General features: G+C 37.5%; 1 protein-coding gene across 1 annotated transcript in view; it reads right to left on the bottom strand.

Annotated features, from left to right (window-relative positions):
• SLCO1C1 (solute carrier organic anion transporter family member 1C1) overlaps positions 1 to 2,107 on the bottom strand; it is a 57,698-nt gene extending 55,591 nt beyond the window's left edge. Inside the window, exons 1-2 of the mRNA XM_029205993.1 lie at positions 1,963 to 2,107; positions 1,776 to 1,845 (exon numbers count right to left, since the gene is read on the bottom strand). Of these exons, the coding sequence (XP_029061826.1) occupies positions 1,776 to 1,845; positions 1,963 to 2,059 (167 nt within the window). The 5' untranslated portion in view covers positions 2,060 to 2,107. The remainder of the gene's footprint in view (positions 1 to 1,775; positions 1,846 to 1,962) is intronic.
• Between the last annotated feature and the right edge of the window lie 16,113 nt (positions 2,108 to 18,220).

Genomic DNA, 18,220 nt, shown 5'->3' with positions numbered 1-18,220 from the left:
ATATATATATATATATATATATATATATATGTATATATATATATATGGCTGATTCACTTTGTTATACAGCAGAACTAACACACCATTGTAAAGCAATTATACTCCAATAAAGATGTTTTTAAAAATTAAATAAAATAAATAGGTTTTGTTTAAAAAAAATCTCTCTTTGGCTGCAGTAGGAAGAGTGGATTAAGATAACCCGGAGTTCCTTAAGGACCCTCTCTGAATTGAAAATGAAAATATATGTATATTGATGATTGTTCTTTAATAAATGCAACACTATTTTAAAAATAAAATACACTATCAGTTATACTAAAAATATCTTTAAAAATTCAAAGGGTCATATCTAGAATGCTAATGCTAAAGAGGGAAATAAATGTTGAAAATAATATTAAAAACTTGGGACATCAAAACACAATGTCTTCTTATATTTACAGGTATTGTCACAAAAATCACTCTAACTCAAATCCAGAAGTGATAATCAAAACAAGAGATCACCTAGCTGATGTTGTGTTAGGGCGAAATAACATCCAGATTAAAATACTGACACTACATTGTTTTACTGAAAATACAGTTTCATAATTTGCGTATCGTCTCAAGTATAGTATGTTTCAAGGAGCCTAGGCTACGTTTTTGAGCACTGAGCTATTCATCCATCTGTGAAAAGAAGGGGAAAGGCGACGCTCAGCGGCATGAATGAAGAGATCCTCCGGGCTTGCCGACGCTCGCGCTCTCTCTCACGCTCTCTCTCTCTCGCTCTCTCTCTCTCTCGCTCGCTCTCTCTCTCGCTCTCTCTCTCTCGCTCTCTCTCTCTCGCTCTCTCTCTCACTCTCCCCCTCTCCCTCCCCTCCCCATTAGCAATTGCAGAAGTAGAGTGAACGCAGTTATTTAGCAGGATTTGCACTTGTCGAATCCTTACTTGTTCTCCCACCACTTGAACAGATTTCCATAAAGTTTTCCTCCAACACCCTGGGTTGGAGTATTACTTACTCTGGAGGCCAGAGAAAAATCAGCCAGTTTCTCTTCATTTCAGTTCCAAAAAATGGAATTCTCTGTTCACAGGGGTTTGGAAGGCAGTCCTCCAGTCTTTAAAGAGTACAGGTGCACTAGGAAGGTTGTAGTTGGATCGTGCAAATAGCATGACCTCCATGCCCTGATCCTGTAACAGACTCCATCCAGCAGTCAGCCTCCACAGACCCCAAAGAGAAAGTCAGAAAGGCAGCCACTCCCATCGCTGTCTTGTCTTGGCCATCTCACATGAGGAAAACCTCTGCACTAGCTTGTCTTGTGGACATCAGGATCTCTCCCTTCAGGAGGGAAAATAACCTCATGGCACTTTCTAAGGAGTATGTGTTGTTAGGAAGGTGATTGCCTCACTGCAAGTAATTGTGTCAGATGCAGATTTAATAAGTACTGTTTATGTGCCAGGTGATTTATATACTTTGTGCTAATCCTTAAAACAACTCAACAAGGTTGGCATTATAATTCTCATTTTATAGAAAATCATATGACTCAGAGCAGTGAAGTGACTTGTTCAAAACAACCCATCAAACAAGCATCAGAATCACAATTTGAACCCAGGTCTGAGTTTATCTGACTTCTTTAACCAGTGTCCTCTCCCATTTCCACCATCCTTACAAGGGCCCCTAGAAATTTCATGAGAAGTGTTATGGATAAGACACGTGCAGTGCAGAACATAAGGGTTCTTTGACTTCTCTCCTGTGAGACTCTGATGTGATCATCACAAAATATGAAAGCAGAGAACCAGATCTTACCTGGAGGTGGAGATCAGACAGCCAGTTCCTCTCAGTGTGCCCAGCAGGAGGCTGGACCACACTCCACAGACTGAAAGAGGAAGCAGGTGGATCCTACTGCAGCTTTGAGCAGTTTTATCAGGTAGGGAGAGCCTGGTTGGACACAGAGCAGATCAGGGGAAAGAAAAGATGTAGGGCATGGTCTCACCCTTGGCCAATCTCTTCTCTTTTCTCTTTCCTCCTGGCCTCTTTTCTCTGGCAGTCTGCAGGGAACAGGCCACGCTGGCAAAGCCACTGACGTGCATCTCAGCTCCCGGGGCACAGAAAGAGCTGATGCCTTTGAGCCATTTCTTTGCAATTTGCTGCAAGTTTAAGGCCGCACGTGATAAGGCTTTCTTTATGGGAGAGAGTGAAAAAAGAAAAGACCACTTGTGATCTTACTTGCTGATTCCCAGAAAACACAACTCTGCATGGGGCAGAGGGTAAGGGAACAGAAGCAGGAGGAGGGACGGAAGTTTGTAACAAAGATCTCTCCTTCTCCTTCCAAGAAGTTTTTAAGCCAGCCTCTCCTTGAGGACATCACTGGAATTCTTTAAAAAAAAAAAAAAAAAAAAAAAAAGCTCATGGACTAAAATCTCTGTATGGTTTCTTTTCCCATTGGGATTCTTTCTAGAATCTGCTGGGACCACAGATCTGGTGAGGGCCAAGGCTCTGCAGAGTTCTTTCCAGAGAGGATTAATTCTCAAAGAGACATGATCAGTTGCTTGCACCCACAATTTCTGTGAATCTTAAAAGTAGAAAAAGAAAGAAAAACATAGAAATTTTGGCATTCAGTTGTTCATTCTACATAAATTCTAAGAAAAGAGAACTCCTTGCACTAAGACATTCTACAATTCTAATAAATTCTTTTTTCGAGACTACCATTTTAGAGGATTTTGAGCAGTACTAGCTTGCATGTGGTTTATACTAATAAATGAATTTGCTTCCACACTCATCCAGGGTCCACCATTTTCTTACATGGCTGTGACTGTGGCCTGGTCACTTTACAGTCTCAAGTTCTTCGTTGGTGAGCAGAATTTTATTAAAAAAAAAAAATTCACCAGGTGGTTTAAGAATTATGTACTCAAACATACATTTCGAATAACAAAGTGCGAAATGACAAAGTTATCATCATTACACATATAATTTCAGATCACATAATGGTCAGGATCATTAATTAATAGTCAAATATTATTATAAGACATTTTACTATAAAAGAAAAAAGAAAGATACAAGGAAAATAAATCTTTTAATGAAGCAACTGTGTATCTGGAGTCTAAAAGACCAAATACTTTATTTTAGCCATCAGCCAACCTTTGCCATCAGAAATAGTGAGCAGGGCTTCCCTGGTGGCGCAGTGGTTGAGAGTCCGCCTGCCGAGGCAGGGGACACGGGTTCGTGCCCCGGTCCAGGAGGATCCCACGTGCCGCGGAGCGGCTGGGCCCGTGAGCCATGGCCGCTGAGCCTGCGCGTCCGGAGCCTGTGCTCCGCAATGGGAGAGGCCACAACAGTAAGAGGCCCGCGTACCGCAAAAAAAAAAAAAAAAAAAGTGAGCAAACATCATAACAGGTCTTAGACTTTTCAATGTGTCTGATAGGTGGCCATTGGTGCATTGAAGGGGAGACACTGTTTACCAGCCATAAAGCACAAAAGGCCTACTTTTTCTCAACACGGAATGCAGTTTTACCCCGAGAGTGTAATTTGGTCTATTCCTAACTTGCTCAAATTCACTCTCTAACATGATTCCTTTTCTGACCTCTTCAGTCCACGGTTCATGTTTCTATTTTGAATGCACATCATACTTATTTTATACATGATATTCAGAGTTTCTCATAAACAGCCTTGCACTGGATTATATCCTACTTTCATACTATAGACCAGGGTTCAGCAAACTTCCCGTAAAAGGTCAAATAATAAATAGCTTAGGTTTTGCAGGCCCATCTCTGTCACAGTCACTCAGCTCTGCCACTGTGGTGTGAAATCAACCATAAATGAGTTAACCATGAATGAATGAATTTTCTAGGGTTGTGTAACAAAGCACCACAAACTGGCTGGCTTAAAACAACAGAACTTTATTATCTCAGTTCTGGAGGGGAGAAGTCCAAAATCAAAGTGTGGGCAGAGCTGTGCTCCCTCTGAAACCTGCAGAGAATCCTTCCTTGGCTCTTCTACCTTCTGGCGTTCGCTGCCAATTGTTGGCATTCCTTGGCTTATAGGTTCATCACTTCAGTCTCTGACTCCATTGCCACATGGTCATCTTCTCCTTGTGTGCCTCTGTCTTCTCCTGTTCTTAAAAGGAAACCAGTCATATTGAATTAGGGTCTACTGTAAGGACCTCATCTTAACTTGATTACATCTGCAAAGTCTTTGGTTCCAAATAAGGGCACATTCATTGATACAGGGGCCTAGGATTTCAGTATATGCTCTTGGGGGGATACAATTCAACCCATAGCACTCATTCTCATTTGCTTCCTTATCTGAGGTGAGGATCACACAGTCATTTTATTTATTTATTTGTTTTTATTGAAGCATCGGTATTTGGTTATATGTATAGTTATTTGGTTATATATATAACCAAATAACTATAACTATATATGTGTGTGTATGTATATATACACAGACACATACTTTTTGGATTCTTTCCATTATAGTTTATTAAAATATATTGAATATAGTTCCCTGTGCTGTATAGTAAATCCTTATTGTTTATCTATTTTATATATGGTAGTGTGTATCTATTAATCCCATATTAATATATGGGATATATATTATATATATATATTAATGGGATATCCCATTAATCCCATATTCCCAGTTTATCCCTCCCCCCTTCCCCCTTTGGTAACCATAAGTTTGTTTCCTATGCCTGTGTGTCTGTTTCGTTTTGTAAATAAGTTTACTTGTACTGTTTTAGATTCCACATATAAGTGATATCATATAATATTTGTCTTTCTCTTTCTGACTTACTTCACTTAGTATAATCTCTAGGCCCACCCATGTTGCTGCAAATGACATTATTTTGTTCTTTTTTTATGGCTGAGTAGTATTCCATTGTATATACGTACCACATCTTTATCCATTCATCTGTCGATGGACATTTAGGTTGTTTCCATGTCTTGGCTATTGTAAATAGTGCTGCTATGAACATAGGGGTGCATGTATCTTTTCTAATTATAGTTTTGTCTGGATATATGCCCAGGAGTGGGATCACTGGGTCATATGGTAACTCTATTTTTAGTGTTTTAAGGAACCCCCATACTGTTCTCCACAGTGGCTATACGAATTTACATTCCCACCAGGAATGTAGGAGGGTTCCTTTTTCTCCACACCCTCTGCAGCATTTATTTGTAGACTTTTTGGAGGTGACCATTCTGACCGGTATGAGGTGATAGCTCATTGTAGTCTTGATTGCATTTCTCTAATAATTAGTGATGTTGAGCATTCTTTCATGTGTCTGTTGGCCATCTGTATGTGTTTTTTGGAGACTGTTTACATCTTCTACCCATTCTTTAATTGGGTTGTTTGTTTTTCTTAATATTGAGCTGTATGAGCTCTTTGTACATTTTGGAAATTAATCTCTTGTTGGTCTCATTGTTTGCAAATATTTTCTCCCATTCTATGGGTTGCCTTTTCATTTTGTTTATGGTTTCCTTTGCTGTGCAAAAGATTTTAAGTTTAATTAGGTGCCATTTGTTTATTTTTGTTTTTATTGACATTACTCTAGGAGATGGATCCAAAAAGATATTGCTGTGATTTATGTCAAAGAGTGTTCTGCCTGTTTTCCTCTAGGAGTTTTATAGTATCTGGTCTAACACTTAGGTCTTTATTCTATTTTGAGTTTATTTTTGGGTATCGTCTTAGAGAATGTTCTAACTTTATTCTTTTATATGTAGCTGTCCAGTTTTCCAGCACCACATGTTGAAGAGACTATCTTTTCTCCATTGTATATTCTTGTCTCCTTCGTCATAGATTAGTTGATCATAGGTGCATGGGTTTACTTCTGGACTTCCTATCCTGTTCCATTGATCTATATGTCTGTTTTTGTGCCAGTACCATACTGTTCTGATGACTGTAGCTTTGTAGTATAGTCTGAAGTCAGGGTGCCTGATTCCTCCAGCTCCATTTTTCTTTTCCTCAAGATTGCTTTGGCTATTCAGGGTCTTTTGTGTTTCCATTACAAATTTAAAACTTTTTGTTCTAGTTTTGTAAAAAATACCATTGGTAATTTGGTAGGGATTGCATTGAATCTGTAGATTCAAAGCACAGGCTTTTAGGCTCCACACTACACTCTCCAGACCTGCCTTTTTCCTTCACAATGCTACATTGGCCTGTCTATGAGAGAGTGTCAATGTCTAGCAACTGGGGTTCTCACTTATTTTAAAGATCTATTTAAAAAGTGCATTGATATTGAGCTTATCTTTCCCTTCTTAAAGTCCCATATCTTTGCAAAATCTTTTCTCACTACTTCATTACACACAAACCTTTCCCTTCTTAAGCACTTTCTGTAATTACCACATCCTGCCATTTAAAAGAGAGAAGACATTTTTTGTTGGGGTACAGTTGACTTACAGTGTTGTATTGGTTTCAGGTGTACAGCAGAGTGAGTCAGTTATTTGTATGCACATATATATTCTTTTTCAGATTCCTTTCCACTATAGGTTATTATAAGATATTGAACTCCCTGTGTTATACAGTAAATCCTGTTGTTTATCTATTTTATATTAATATGTAGTAGTGTGTATCTGTTAATCCCAAACTCTGAATTTATCCCTCCCTGCTCCCTTCCCCTTTGGAAACCCTAAGAGAGAAGAGATTTAAAATTCATCAAGTGCTTACCTAGGTATCAGGTACTGTATGGGCATATAAACAATCATTATATTAATTCTAACAACAAAAAAATTTCTGCTGTACAGCAAAGTGATTCAGTTATATATATATATATAATATATATATATTTTTTTCTTTTTCACATTCTTTTCCATTATGGTTTATCACAGGATATTGAATATAGTTTCCTGTGCTATATACACAGGATCTTTATAGGATCTTGTTGTTTATCGATTCTATGCATAATAGATTACATCTGCAAATCCCAAACTCCCAATCCATCCCTCTCCCACGTCCCCTGCTCCCTTTGACAACCACAAGTCTGTTCTCTATTTCTGTGAGTCTCTTTCATAGATAAGTGCATTTGTGTCATATTTTAGATTCCACATATAAGTGATATTGTATTTGTCTTTCTCTTTCTGACTTACTTCACTTAGTATGATAATCTCTGGGTCCATCCATGCTGCTGCAAATGGCATTATTTTGTTCCTTTTTATGGCTGAGTAGTATTCCACCGTATATATGTACCACATTTTTATCCATTCATGTTGATGGACATTTAGGTTGTTTCCATGTCTTGGCTATTGTAAATAGTGTTGCTATGAACATAAGGGTGCATGTATCTTTTCAAATTATAATTTTGTCTGGATATATGCCCAGGAGTGGGATTGCTGTATCATATGCTAACTCTATTTTTAGTTTTTTGAGACATGCATACTGTTTTCCATAGTGGCTGCCCCAATTTACACTCCCACCAATAGCGTAGGAAGGTTCCCTTTTCTCCAAACCCTCTCAAGCGTTTGTTTTTCATCTTCAATTTTTTTCATCAGTGTATTACAGTTTACAGAGTACAGGTCTTTTGCCACCTGAGGTAGACTTATTCCTGATTATTTTATTCTTTTAATTTTGATGGTAAATGGGATTTTTTCCTTAATTTCTCTTTCTGATCTTTTGTTGTTAGTGTATAGGAATGCAAGAGATTTCTGTGCATTAATTTTGTATCCTGCAAATTTACCAAATTCACTGATGAGCTCTAGTAGTTTTCTTGTGGTGACTTTAGGATTTTCTATGTAGAGTATTATGTCATCTGCAAATGGTGACTGTTTTACTTGTTCTTTTCCAATGTCTATTCCTTTTCTTTCTTCTTCTACGATTGCTATGGCTAGGACTTGCAAAACTGTGTTGAATGAAAGTGGTGAGAGTGGACATCCCTGTCTTGTTCCTGATCTTAGAGTAAATGCTTTCAGCTTTACACTCTTGAGTATGATGTTGGCTGTGTTTTTGTCATTTATGGCCTTTTGAGGTATGTTCCCTCTATGCCAACTTTCTGAAGAGTTTTTATCATAAATGGATGTTAAATTTTCGAAACGCTTTGTCTGCATCCATTGAGATGATCATATGGTTTTTATTCTTCAGTTTTTTCATGTGGTGTATCACATTGATCTCCAGATATTGAAGAATCCTTGCATATTATCATGGCATATGATCCCACTTGATGATGGCATATGATCTGTTTAATGTATTGTTGGATTTGGTTTGCTAGTATTTTTTTGAGGAATTTTGCATCTATGTTCATCAGTGATATTGGCCTGTATTTTTCTTTTCTTGTGGTATTTTTGTATGGTTTTGGTATCAGGATGATGGTGGCCTCATAGAATGAGTTCAGAAGTTTTCCTTCCTTTGCAGTTTTTTGGAGTAGTTTCAGAGTAATAGGTGTTACTCTTCTATACATGTTTGGTAGAATTTACCTATAAAGCCTCTGATCCTGGACTTTTGTTTCTTGGGAGTTTTTAAATCACAGATTCAATTTCAGTGCTTGTAATTGGTCTGTTTATATTTTCTATTTCTTCCTGGTTCAGTCTTGGGAGATTACATCTTTCGAAGAATTTTCCATTTCTTCTAGGTTGTCCTTTTTTTTTTTTTTTAAAGAAGATGTTGGGGGTAGGAGTTTATTAATTTATTTATTTTGCTGTGTTGGGTCTTCGTTTCTGTGCGAGGGCTTTCTCTAGTTGTGGCAAGTGGGGGCCACTCTTCATCGCGCTGCGTTTGCCTCTCACTATCGTGGCCTCCCTTGTTGCGGAGCACAGGTTCCAGATGCGCAGGCTCAGTAGTTGTGGCTCATGGGCCTAGTTGCTCCATGGCATGTGGGATCTTCCCAGACCAGGGCTTGAACCTGTGTCCCCTGCATTAGCAGGCTGACTCTCAACCGCTGCGCCACCAGGGAAGCCCCAGGTTGTCCATTTTATTGGTGTATATTTGCTTGTAGTAGTCTCTTATGGTCCTTCATATTTCTTTGGTGTCGGTTTTAAATTCTCATTTTTCATTTCTGAATTTAGTGTTTTGGGCCCTCTCCCTTCTTTTCTTGATGAATCTGGCTAAAGGTTTATCAATTACATTTATCTTTTCAAAGAACCAGCTTTTAGTTTCATTGATCTTTTCTATTATTTTATTAGTTTCTATTTCATTTATTTCTACTCTCATCTTTATGATTTCTTTCCTTCTACTGACTTTGGGTTTGGTTTGTTCTTCTTTCTCTCTAGTTGCTTTAGGTGTAAGATTAGGTTGCTTTTTGGATTTTTTGTTTCCTGTGGCAATCTTGTATTGCTATAAACTTCCCTCTTAGAACTGCTTTTGCTGCATCCCATAGGTTTTGGATCATTGTGTTTTCATTTTCATTTGTCTCTAGGTATTTTTTTTTATTTCCTGTTTGGTTTCTTCAGTGATCCTTTGTTCAGTAGCATATATTGTTTAGCCTCCACGTGTTTGTTTGGGTTTTTTGCAGTTTTTTTTCTTGTAGTTGATTTCTAGCCTCATAGCATTGTGGAAGGAAAAGATGCTTGATATAATTTCAGTTTTCTTAAATTTGCCAGGGCTTACTTTGCAGCCCAGCATGTAATCTATCCTAGAGAATATTCCACATGCACATGAAAAGAATGTGTATTCTGCTGCTTTCAGATTGAATGCTCTATAAATATCAATTAAGTACATCTGGTCTAATGGTCATTTAAGACCTGTATTTCCTTATTGATTTTTTGTCTGAATGATCTGTCCATTGATAAAAGTGAGGTGTTAAAGTCCCCCAATAATATTGTGTTACTGTCAATTTCTCCTTTTATGTCTATTAATGTTTGCCTTATATATTGAAGTGCTCCTGTATTGGGTACATATACATTTACAATTGTTATATCTTCTTCTTGGATTGAGCTCTTGATCATTATATAGTGTCCTTCTTTGTCTCTTGTCACAGTCTTTATTTTAAAGTCTATATTGTGTGTCCTATGAGTATTGCTACTCCAGCTTTCTTTTGATTTCCATTTGCATGGAATAACTTTTTCCATCCCCTCACTTTCAGTTTGTACATGTGCCTAGATATGAAGTCCTTGTAGACAGCATATATATGGGTCTTGTTTTTGTATCCATTCAGCCAGTCTGTCTTATTTTCTCCCTTGGGGGGGAGTGATTTTATTTTATTTAAGAAAAATTTTTAAATTGAAGTATAGTTGATTTACAGTGTTGTGTTAATTTTTGCTGTACAGCAGAGTGATTCAGTTACATATATATATTCTTTTTTATATTCTTTTCCATTATGTTTTATCACAAGGTATTGACTATAGTTCCCTATACAGTAGGAACTTTTTTGTTTATCCATTCAATCTATGTCTTTTGGGTGGAGCATTTAATCTGTTTAAGGTAATTATCAATATGTATGTTTTTATTCCCATTTTTTAAATTGTTTCAGATTTGTTTCTGTAGGTCTTTTTTTGTCCTTTCCTCTTTTGTTCTCATTTCTTGTGATTTGTTGACTATGTTTAATGTTGTGTTTGTATTCCTTTTTCTTTTTTGTGTGTATATCTGTTTTAGATTTTGGTTTGCTGTTACCATGAGGTTTTTTTTTTTTTTAAACATCTTTATTGGGGTATAATTGCTTTACAATGGTGTGTTAGTTTCTGCTTCATAACAAAGTGAATCAGTTATACATATACATATGTTCCCATATGTCTTCCCTCTTGCGTCTCCTTCCCTCCCACTCTCCCTATCCCACCCCTCCAGGCTGTCACAAAGCACCGAGCTAATATCCCTGTGCCTTGCGGCTGCTTCCCCCTAGCTATCTACCTTACTACGTTTGTTAGTGTGTATATGTCCATGCCTCTCTCTCGCCCTGTCAAAGCTCACCCTTCCCCCTCCCCATATCCTCAAGTCCGTTCTCCAGTAGGTCTGCGTCTTTATTCCTGTCTTACCCCTAGGTTCTTCATGACATTTTTTTCCCCTTAAATTCCATATATATGTGTTAGCATATGGTATTTGTCTTTTTCTTTCTGACTTACTTCACTCTGTATGACAGACTCTAGGTCTATCCATCTCATTACAAATAGCTCAATTTCATTTCTTTTTAAGGCTGAGTAATATTCCATTTACCATGAGGTTTTTATATAGCAGTCCATTATATATGTATATGTATACACACACATTATTGTTTGAAGTTGCTGATCTTTTAATTTCAAATGCATTTTAAATACCCTGCATTAGTACTCTCCTCTTCTCACAATAACTGATTTTGATATCATATTTTACATCTAATTGTTTTGCATATCCCTTAACTGCTTATTGAGTATACAGATGATTTCATTACTTTTGTCTTTTAATCTTCCTATTAGTTTTGTGTGGATGATTTCCTACCTTTACTGTATGTTTGTCTTTACTGGTGAGCTTTCCTCTTTTGTAATATTCTTGTTTCTAGTTGTGACCTTTTCTCTTCCTCCTAGAGAAGTTCCTTTAACATTTTTTGTAAAGCTGGTTTGGTGGTTGAAATCTTTAAGCTTTTGCTTATCTGTAAGGCTTTTGATTTCTCCATCAAATCTGAATGCATGCCTTGCTGGGCAGAACATTCTTGGTTGTAGGTTTTTCCTTTTCATCACTTTAAATATATTGTGCCACTCCCTCCTGGCCTGCAGAGTTTCTGCTGAAAAATCAGTAGATAGCCTTATGGGAGTTCCCATGTATGTTATTTGTTGCTTTTCCCTTGTTGCTTTTAATATTTTTCTCTTTACCTTTAATTTTTGTCAACTTGATTACTATGTGTCTTGACATGTTCCTCTTTGGGTTAATCCTGTATGGGACTCTACACTTCCTTGATATGGGTGACTCTTTCCTTTCCCATGTTAGGGAGATTTGGGGCTATTACCTCTTCATATATTTTCTCAGGCCCTTTTCTCTCTCTTCTCCTTCTGGGACCCCTATTACGCAAATGTTAGTGTGTTTGATGTTGTCCCAGAGGTCTCTCAAACTGTCCACATTTCTTTTCATTCTTTTTTCTGTTCTGCAGCACTGATTTCCACCAATCCGCCTTCCAGCTCACTGATACATTCTTTTGCCTCATTTATTCTGCTGTTTATTCCTTCTAGTGTATTTTTCATTTCAGTTATTGTATTGTTCAACTCTGGTTGTTCTTTATATTTTCTAACTCTTTGTTAAAGATTTCTTGTAATTTCTCGCTCTGTGCATCCATTGTTTTCCAGAGTTCTTGAATCCTCTTTGTGTTCGTTACTCTGAACTCTTTCTTGGGAATACTGCCTATCTCCACTTCATTTAGTTGTTCTTTTGGGGGTTTTATCTTGTTCCTTTTCTGGAACTTATCCCTCTGCCATTTCATTTTGTCTAAATTTCTGTTTGTATTTTTATGTATGTGGTAGGTTAGTCATTTTCTCGACCTTGGAGAAGTGGTCCTCTGTAGGGGATGTCCTATATACCCCAGAATTATACTCCCCTCTCATCACTCAAGGGCCAGGGACCAGCTGGTCCCAGGGTAGGTTCTGACCTGTGTTCGCAGACTCAGTTCTGCAGGCTGCTTAATCATAGTTTTCTTGCTTCTATTTCTGCCGCCCTAGTGGGTGAGGCTGTTCTAGAGCCTTTTGCAAGCTTCCTGGTGGGAGGGGCCTGTGTTTTCCCACTACTGTGTGGAACTGGGTCTTGACGCTCTGGTGGGCAGGGCTGGGTCAAGAGGCATGTCTAGAGGCAGCCATGGGTTCAAGAAGTCTTTAGGCAGCCTGTCTGCTGATGAGCTGTGCTATGTTCCCACCCTGATGGTTGTTTGGCCTCTCAGCACTGGAGCCTACAGGCTGTTGGTGGGGCCAAGTCTTGGTGCTAGTGACACAAGCAAGATATCAGCCCCCGGTGAGAGTCCATGCGGATGAACATTCCCCTATACCTCTGCCACCAGTGTCCATGTCCCCAGGGTAAGTCACAGCTGCCCCCTCCTTCCCAAGAGACCATCCAAGACCAGCATGTAGGTCTGGCCCAGTTCCTATAAAGTCACTGCTTTTGCTCTAAGTCTCAGTGTGTGTGAGACCTTGTGTGCGCCCTCCAAGAGTGGAGTCTCTGTTTCCCCCAGTCCTGTGGAGTTCCTGCAGTCAATCCCCACTGGCCTTCAAAGCCAAATGCTCTGGGAGTACTTCCTCCCCATGCCAGACACCCAGACTATGGAGCCTGATGTAAGGCTCAGAACTCTCACCCCTGTGGAAGAACTTCTGGGATGTATCGGGTAGGCCAAAAGGTTCATTCGGTCTTTTCCATAAGATGGATTTAGCAGCACTTAGTTGTCTTTAACTTCATTCGAAACAATTTTTTTTAGATTGTATGTGACAGCTGTCATACAAGCATGCATTTTAAAAAAGACTTATCAAAATTGGCATATTTTTTGGGCTTCCCTGGTGGTGCAGTGGTTGAGAGTCCGCCTGCCGATGCAAGAGATACGGGTTTGTGCCCCGGTCTGGGAAGATCCCACATGCCGCGGAGCGGCTGGGCCCGTGAGCCATGGCCGCTGAGCCTGCGCGTCTGGAGCCTGTGCTCCGCAATAGGAGAGGCCGCAACAGTGAGAGGCCCGCGTACCAAAACAAAAAACAAACAAAAAATAATTGGTGTATTTTTGTGTAGCCATTTTAATATTGAAGATAGAAGAAAAAAAGCAACATTTTTGGCATACTATGCTTTATTATTTTAAGACAGGTAAAATGTAATTGAAACACACAAAAAGATTTGTGCAGTGTATGGAGAAGATCAAACTTGTCAAAAGTGGTTTGCGGAGTTTCGTGCCAGGGATTTCTTGCTGGATGTCGCTCCATGATCTGGTAGACCAATTGAAGTTGATAGTGATCAAATCAAAACAATAACTGAGAACGATCAACCTTATACCACGTGGGAGATAGCCAATATACTCAAAATATCCAAATCAAGTGTTGAAAATCATTTACACCAGCATGGTTATGTGAATCGCTTTGATGTTTGGGTTCCACATAAGTTAAGCCAAAAAAACCTTCTTGACCATATTTCCACATGCAATTCTCTACTGAAACATAATGAAATACTCCGTTTTTAAATCAAATTGTGAAGGGCGATAAAAAGTGGATATCGTACGACAATGGGAATGGAAGAGATCATGCGGCAAGCAAAATGAACCATGACCAACCACACCAAAGGCCAGTCTTCATCCAAAGAAGTTGATGTTGTGTATATGGTGGGATTGGAAGGGAGTCCGCTATTATGAGCTACTTCCGGAAAACCAAACAATTAATTCCAACAAGTACTGCTCCCAATTAGACCAACTGAAAGTTGTAGTTAACGAAAAGCGTCCAGAAATAGTCAACAGGAAACGCACAATCTTCCATCAGGATAATGCAAGACCGCACGTTTCTTTGATGACCAGGCAAAAACTGTTCCAGCTTGGCTGGGAAGTGCTGATTCACCCACTGTATTCACCAGACATTGCATCCTTGGATCTCCATTTATTTCAGTCTTCACAAAATTCTCTTAATGGAAAAAATTTCAATTCCCTGGAAGACTATAAAGGCACCTGGAACAGTTCTTTTCTCAAAAAGATAAAAAGTTTTGGGAAGATGGAATTATGAAGTTGCCTGAAAAATGGCAGAAGGTAGTGGAACAAAAGGGTGACTACATTGTTCAAAAAGGTCTTGGTGGTAATAAAAATGTCTTTTATTTTTACTTAAAAAAACCAAAGGCACTTTATGGCCCACCCAATAATAATTCTCCAGTTTCTGGATCGCCCACTTTGGGAGGGGGGATGGATTTGATTATATCATGAGTGTTCCCCCCCCCCAACGGTCTCATTGTGGTTTCTTCTTTATGCCTTTGGATGTAGAATATCTTTTTTGGTAGGTTCCATTTTTTTTTTATCATTGACTGTTCAGCAGTTAGTTTTGTTTTTGGTGTGCTTGTAAAAGGAAGTGAGCTCAAGGTCCTTCTACTTCACCATCTAGTCTCCGATCTCTACTTGTAAACTTTTAGATGATAGCCATTCTGATCAATGTGAGGTGATATCACATTGTTGTTTTGCATTTCTCTAATAAATAGTGATATGGAGCATCTTTTCATGTGATTAGCCATCTGTATGTCTTCTTTGGAAAAATGTCTATTCAGGTCTTCTGCCCATTTATTGATTGAGTTGTTTGGCTTTTTTTTTTTTGATATTGAGTTGTATGAGCTGTTTATACATTTCATATATTAACCCCTTGTCAGCCATATCACTTGTAAATAGTTTCTCCCATTCTGTAGGTGTTGTTTTTTCATTTTGTTGATGGTTTCCTTTGCTGTACAAACGTTTTTAAGTTTAATTAAGTCCCACTTGCTTTTTCTTTTTTCTTTTCTTTTGTTTCCACTGCCTAAGGAGACAGATCCAAAAAAAAGATTGCTACAATTTATGTCAAAGCGTGTTCTGCCTATGTTCTCTTCTAGGAGTTTTTTGGTTTCTGGTCTTACGGTTAAGTCTTTAATTCATCTTGAGTTTATTTTTTTGTATGGTGTGGGGAAATGTTCTAATCTCACTTTTTCACATGTAGCTGTCCAGTTTTCCCAGCACGAGGTTTTGAAGAGACTGTTTTCCCTCCATTGTATATTCTTGCCTCCTTTGTCATAGATTAATTAATCATAGGCATGTGGGTTTATTTCTGTTCTCTCTATTCTGTTCCATCAATCTATGTGTCTTTTTTTTTTGTGGTAGTACCATGCTAATTTGATTGTAACTTTGTAGTATATTTTGATGTCTGGGAGGGTGATATCTCCAGTTTTATTCTTTTTTCTCAAGACTGCTTTGGCAAATCAGGATCTTTTGTGGTTCCATATGAATTTTAGGATGATTTGTTCTAGTTTTGTGAAAAATGTTATTGTTTTTTAAAATAGAATTGCATTAAATCTGTAGGTTGCTTTGGATAGTACGGAAATTTTAACAATATTAATTCTTCCAAGCCAAGAGCACAGGGTATCTTTCCATTTCTTTGTATCATCTTCAATTTCCTTTGCCAGTATTTTATAGTTTTCAGAGTAGAGGTCTTTCACCTACCTGGTTAAGTTTATTTCTAGGTATTTTATTCATTTTGATGCAGTTTTAAATGGGATGTGTTTTTTTTACTTTCTCTTTCTGATAGTTCATTATTAGTGTATAGAAAAGCAACAGATTTCTCTATATTTGTCTTGTATCCTGCAACTTTACTGAATTCATTTCTTAGTTCTAGTAGTTTTGGGGTGGAGACTTAAGTATTTTCTATATAAAATATCATGTCATATGCCAAAAGTGACAGTTTTACTACTTCCATTCTATTTTGGATGACTTATTTGTTTTTCTTGCCTGATAGTTGTGGTAGGACTTCCAATACTATGGTAAACAGATATATGTTAAACAGACATGGCGAGACTGGGCATTCTTGTCTGGTTCCTAATTTTAGAGGAAAGACTTTCAGTTTTTCACTGTTCAGTATGATGTTAGCTGTTGGTTTGTCATAAATGGCCTTTAGTCTATTGAGATATGTTCCCTCTATACCCACTTTGATGGGAGCTTTGATCATAAATGGGTGCTGAATTTTGTCAAATGCTGTTTCTTCATCTGTTGAGATCATGTGATTTTTAAATTTTATAATTTTATATTTTTTAATTAAAAACTTTTTTCTTATAGAAATTTTAAATGTTACTTTTCATTTACAGTTATCAAAAAATATTTGTTATAGTCCCTGTTTTGTACAGTACATCCTTGAGCCTATCTTACACCCAATAATTTGTACCTCCTACTCCCACATTCCTATATTGCCACCCCAGCCTTCACACTGGTAACTACTAGTTTGTTCTCTACATGTGTGAATCTGCTTCTTTTTTGTTATATTTACTAGTTTGTTCTACTTCTTAGATTCCACATATAGGTGATATCATACAGCATTTGTCTTTCTTTATCTGACGTATTTCACTTAGCATAAGGCCCTCCAAGTTAGTATTTTCATCATATATTTAGGTGTTCCTGTGTTGGGTGAATTTGTGTTAACAAGTGTAATATCCTCTTTTGTATTGATCTCTTTATCATTATATAATACTCTTCTTTGTCTTTTGTTATAGCTTTTCTTTTAATGACTATTTTGACGTGAGTATTGCTATTCCCACTTTCTTGTCATTTCCATTTGCATGGAATATCTTTTCCATACCCTCACTTTCAGTGTGCATCTTTAGCTCTGAAGTGAATCTCTTGTAGGCAGTGTATAGATAGTTCTTGTTTGTTTGTTTGTTTTTCATTTTGTTTTGTTTTATCCAGTCACCTTATGTCTTTTGATTGTAGCTTTTAGTCCATTGACATTTAAGGTAATTATTGATAATTATGTACTTATTGTCATGTTATTACTTGTTTTCCAGTTGTTTTTGTAGTTCTTCTCTGTTCATTTTTTCTTCATTTTGTTTCTTTTGTGGTTTGATGATTTTCTTTAGTTGTGTGCTTCTGTTCCTTTCTTTCCAGTTTTTGCGTATCTGTTGTAGGTTTTTGATTTGTGGTTACCATGGGGTTCATATATTTTGACCTATAACTATATCTGTTTGTTTTAAACTGGTAGTCAAGTTCAAGTACATTCTAAAGATCTACAGTTTTTAGTCCCCACCACCTCATAGTGTGTTTTTGATGTTACATTTTACATCTTCATGTTTATTCATTGTTTATTGTAATTACAATTGTTTTACAATTTTTTGTTTTACTCTTCATACTGGCTTATTTAAGTGGTTGATCCTCAGTCTTTACTATATATTTGTTCTCCTAGTTGGATTTTCCCATTTCTATAAATTCTTCTTTTTCACTTAGAGAAGACCCCTTAATATGTCTTTTAGGGTAGGTTTAGTATTGATGAACCCTTTTAATTTTTGCTTGTCTGAGAAGTCCTTTATCTCTCCTTCTATTCTAAATGATAATCTTGCTGTGTAGGGTATCCTACATTTCAGGTTTTTCCCTTTTAGCACTTTGAATATATCATGTTACTCCCTTCTGGCCTGCAATGTTTCTACAGAGAAATGGGCTGATAGCTTATGGGAATTCCCTTGTATAAGACTCTGTTTTTCTCTTGTCACCTTTAGAATAATCTTTTTATCTTTAACTTTTGCCATTTTAATTATGATATATCTTGGTGTGGGTCTGTTTGGGGGACATAATGTTTTGGATCCTCTGTGCTTCCTATACCCAGATATTTGTTTTTCAAATACATTTTAGATCCCTCCCCCCTTCTCAATCTGGGACCTCTACAATGCCGATATTTGTACACTTAATATTATCCCATAGATCTCTTAACTTT

This window comes from Monodon monoceros, unplaced genomic scaffold (genome assembly GCF_005190385.1).
Source record: "Monodon monoceros isolate NGI ecotype Baffin Bay Population unplaced genomic scaffold, NGI_Narwhal_1 Super_Scaffold_6, whole genome shotgun sequence".
NCBI classification, from domain to species: domain Eukaryota; kingdom Metazoa; phylum Chordata; class Mammalia; order Artiodactyla; family Monodontidae; genus Monodon; species Monodon monoceros.
The sequence above is the reverse complement of the archived record's forward strand: the minus strand, read 5'-3'. Positions and strand labels throughout refer to the sequence as shown.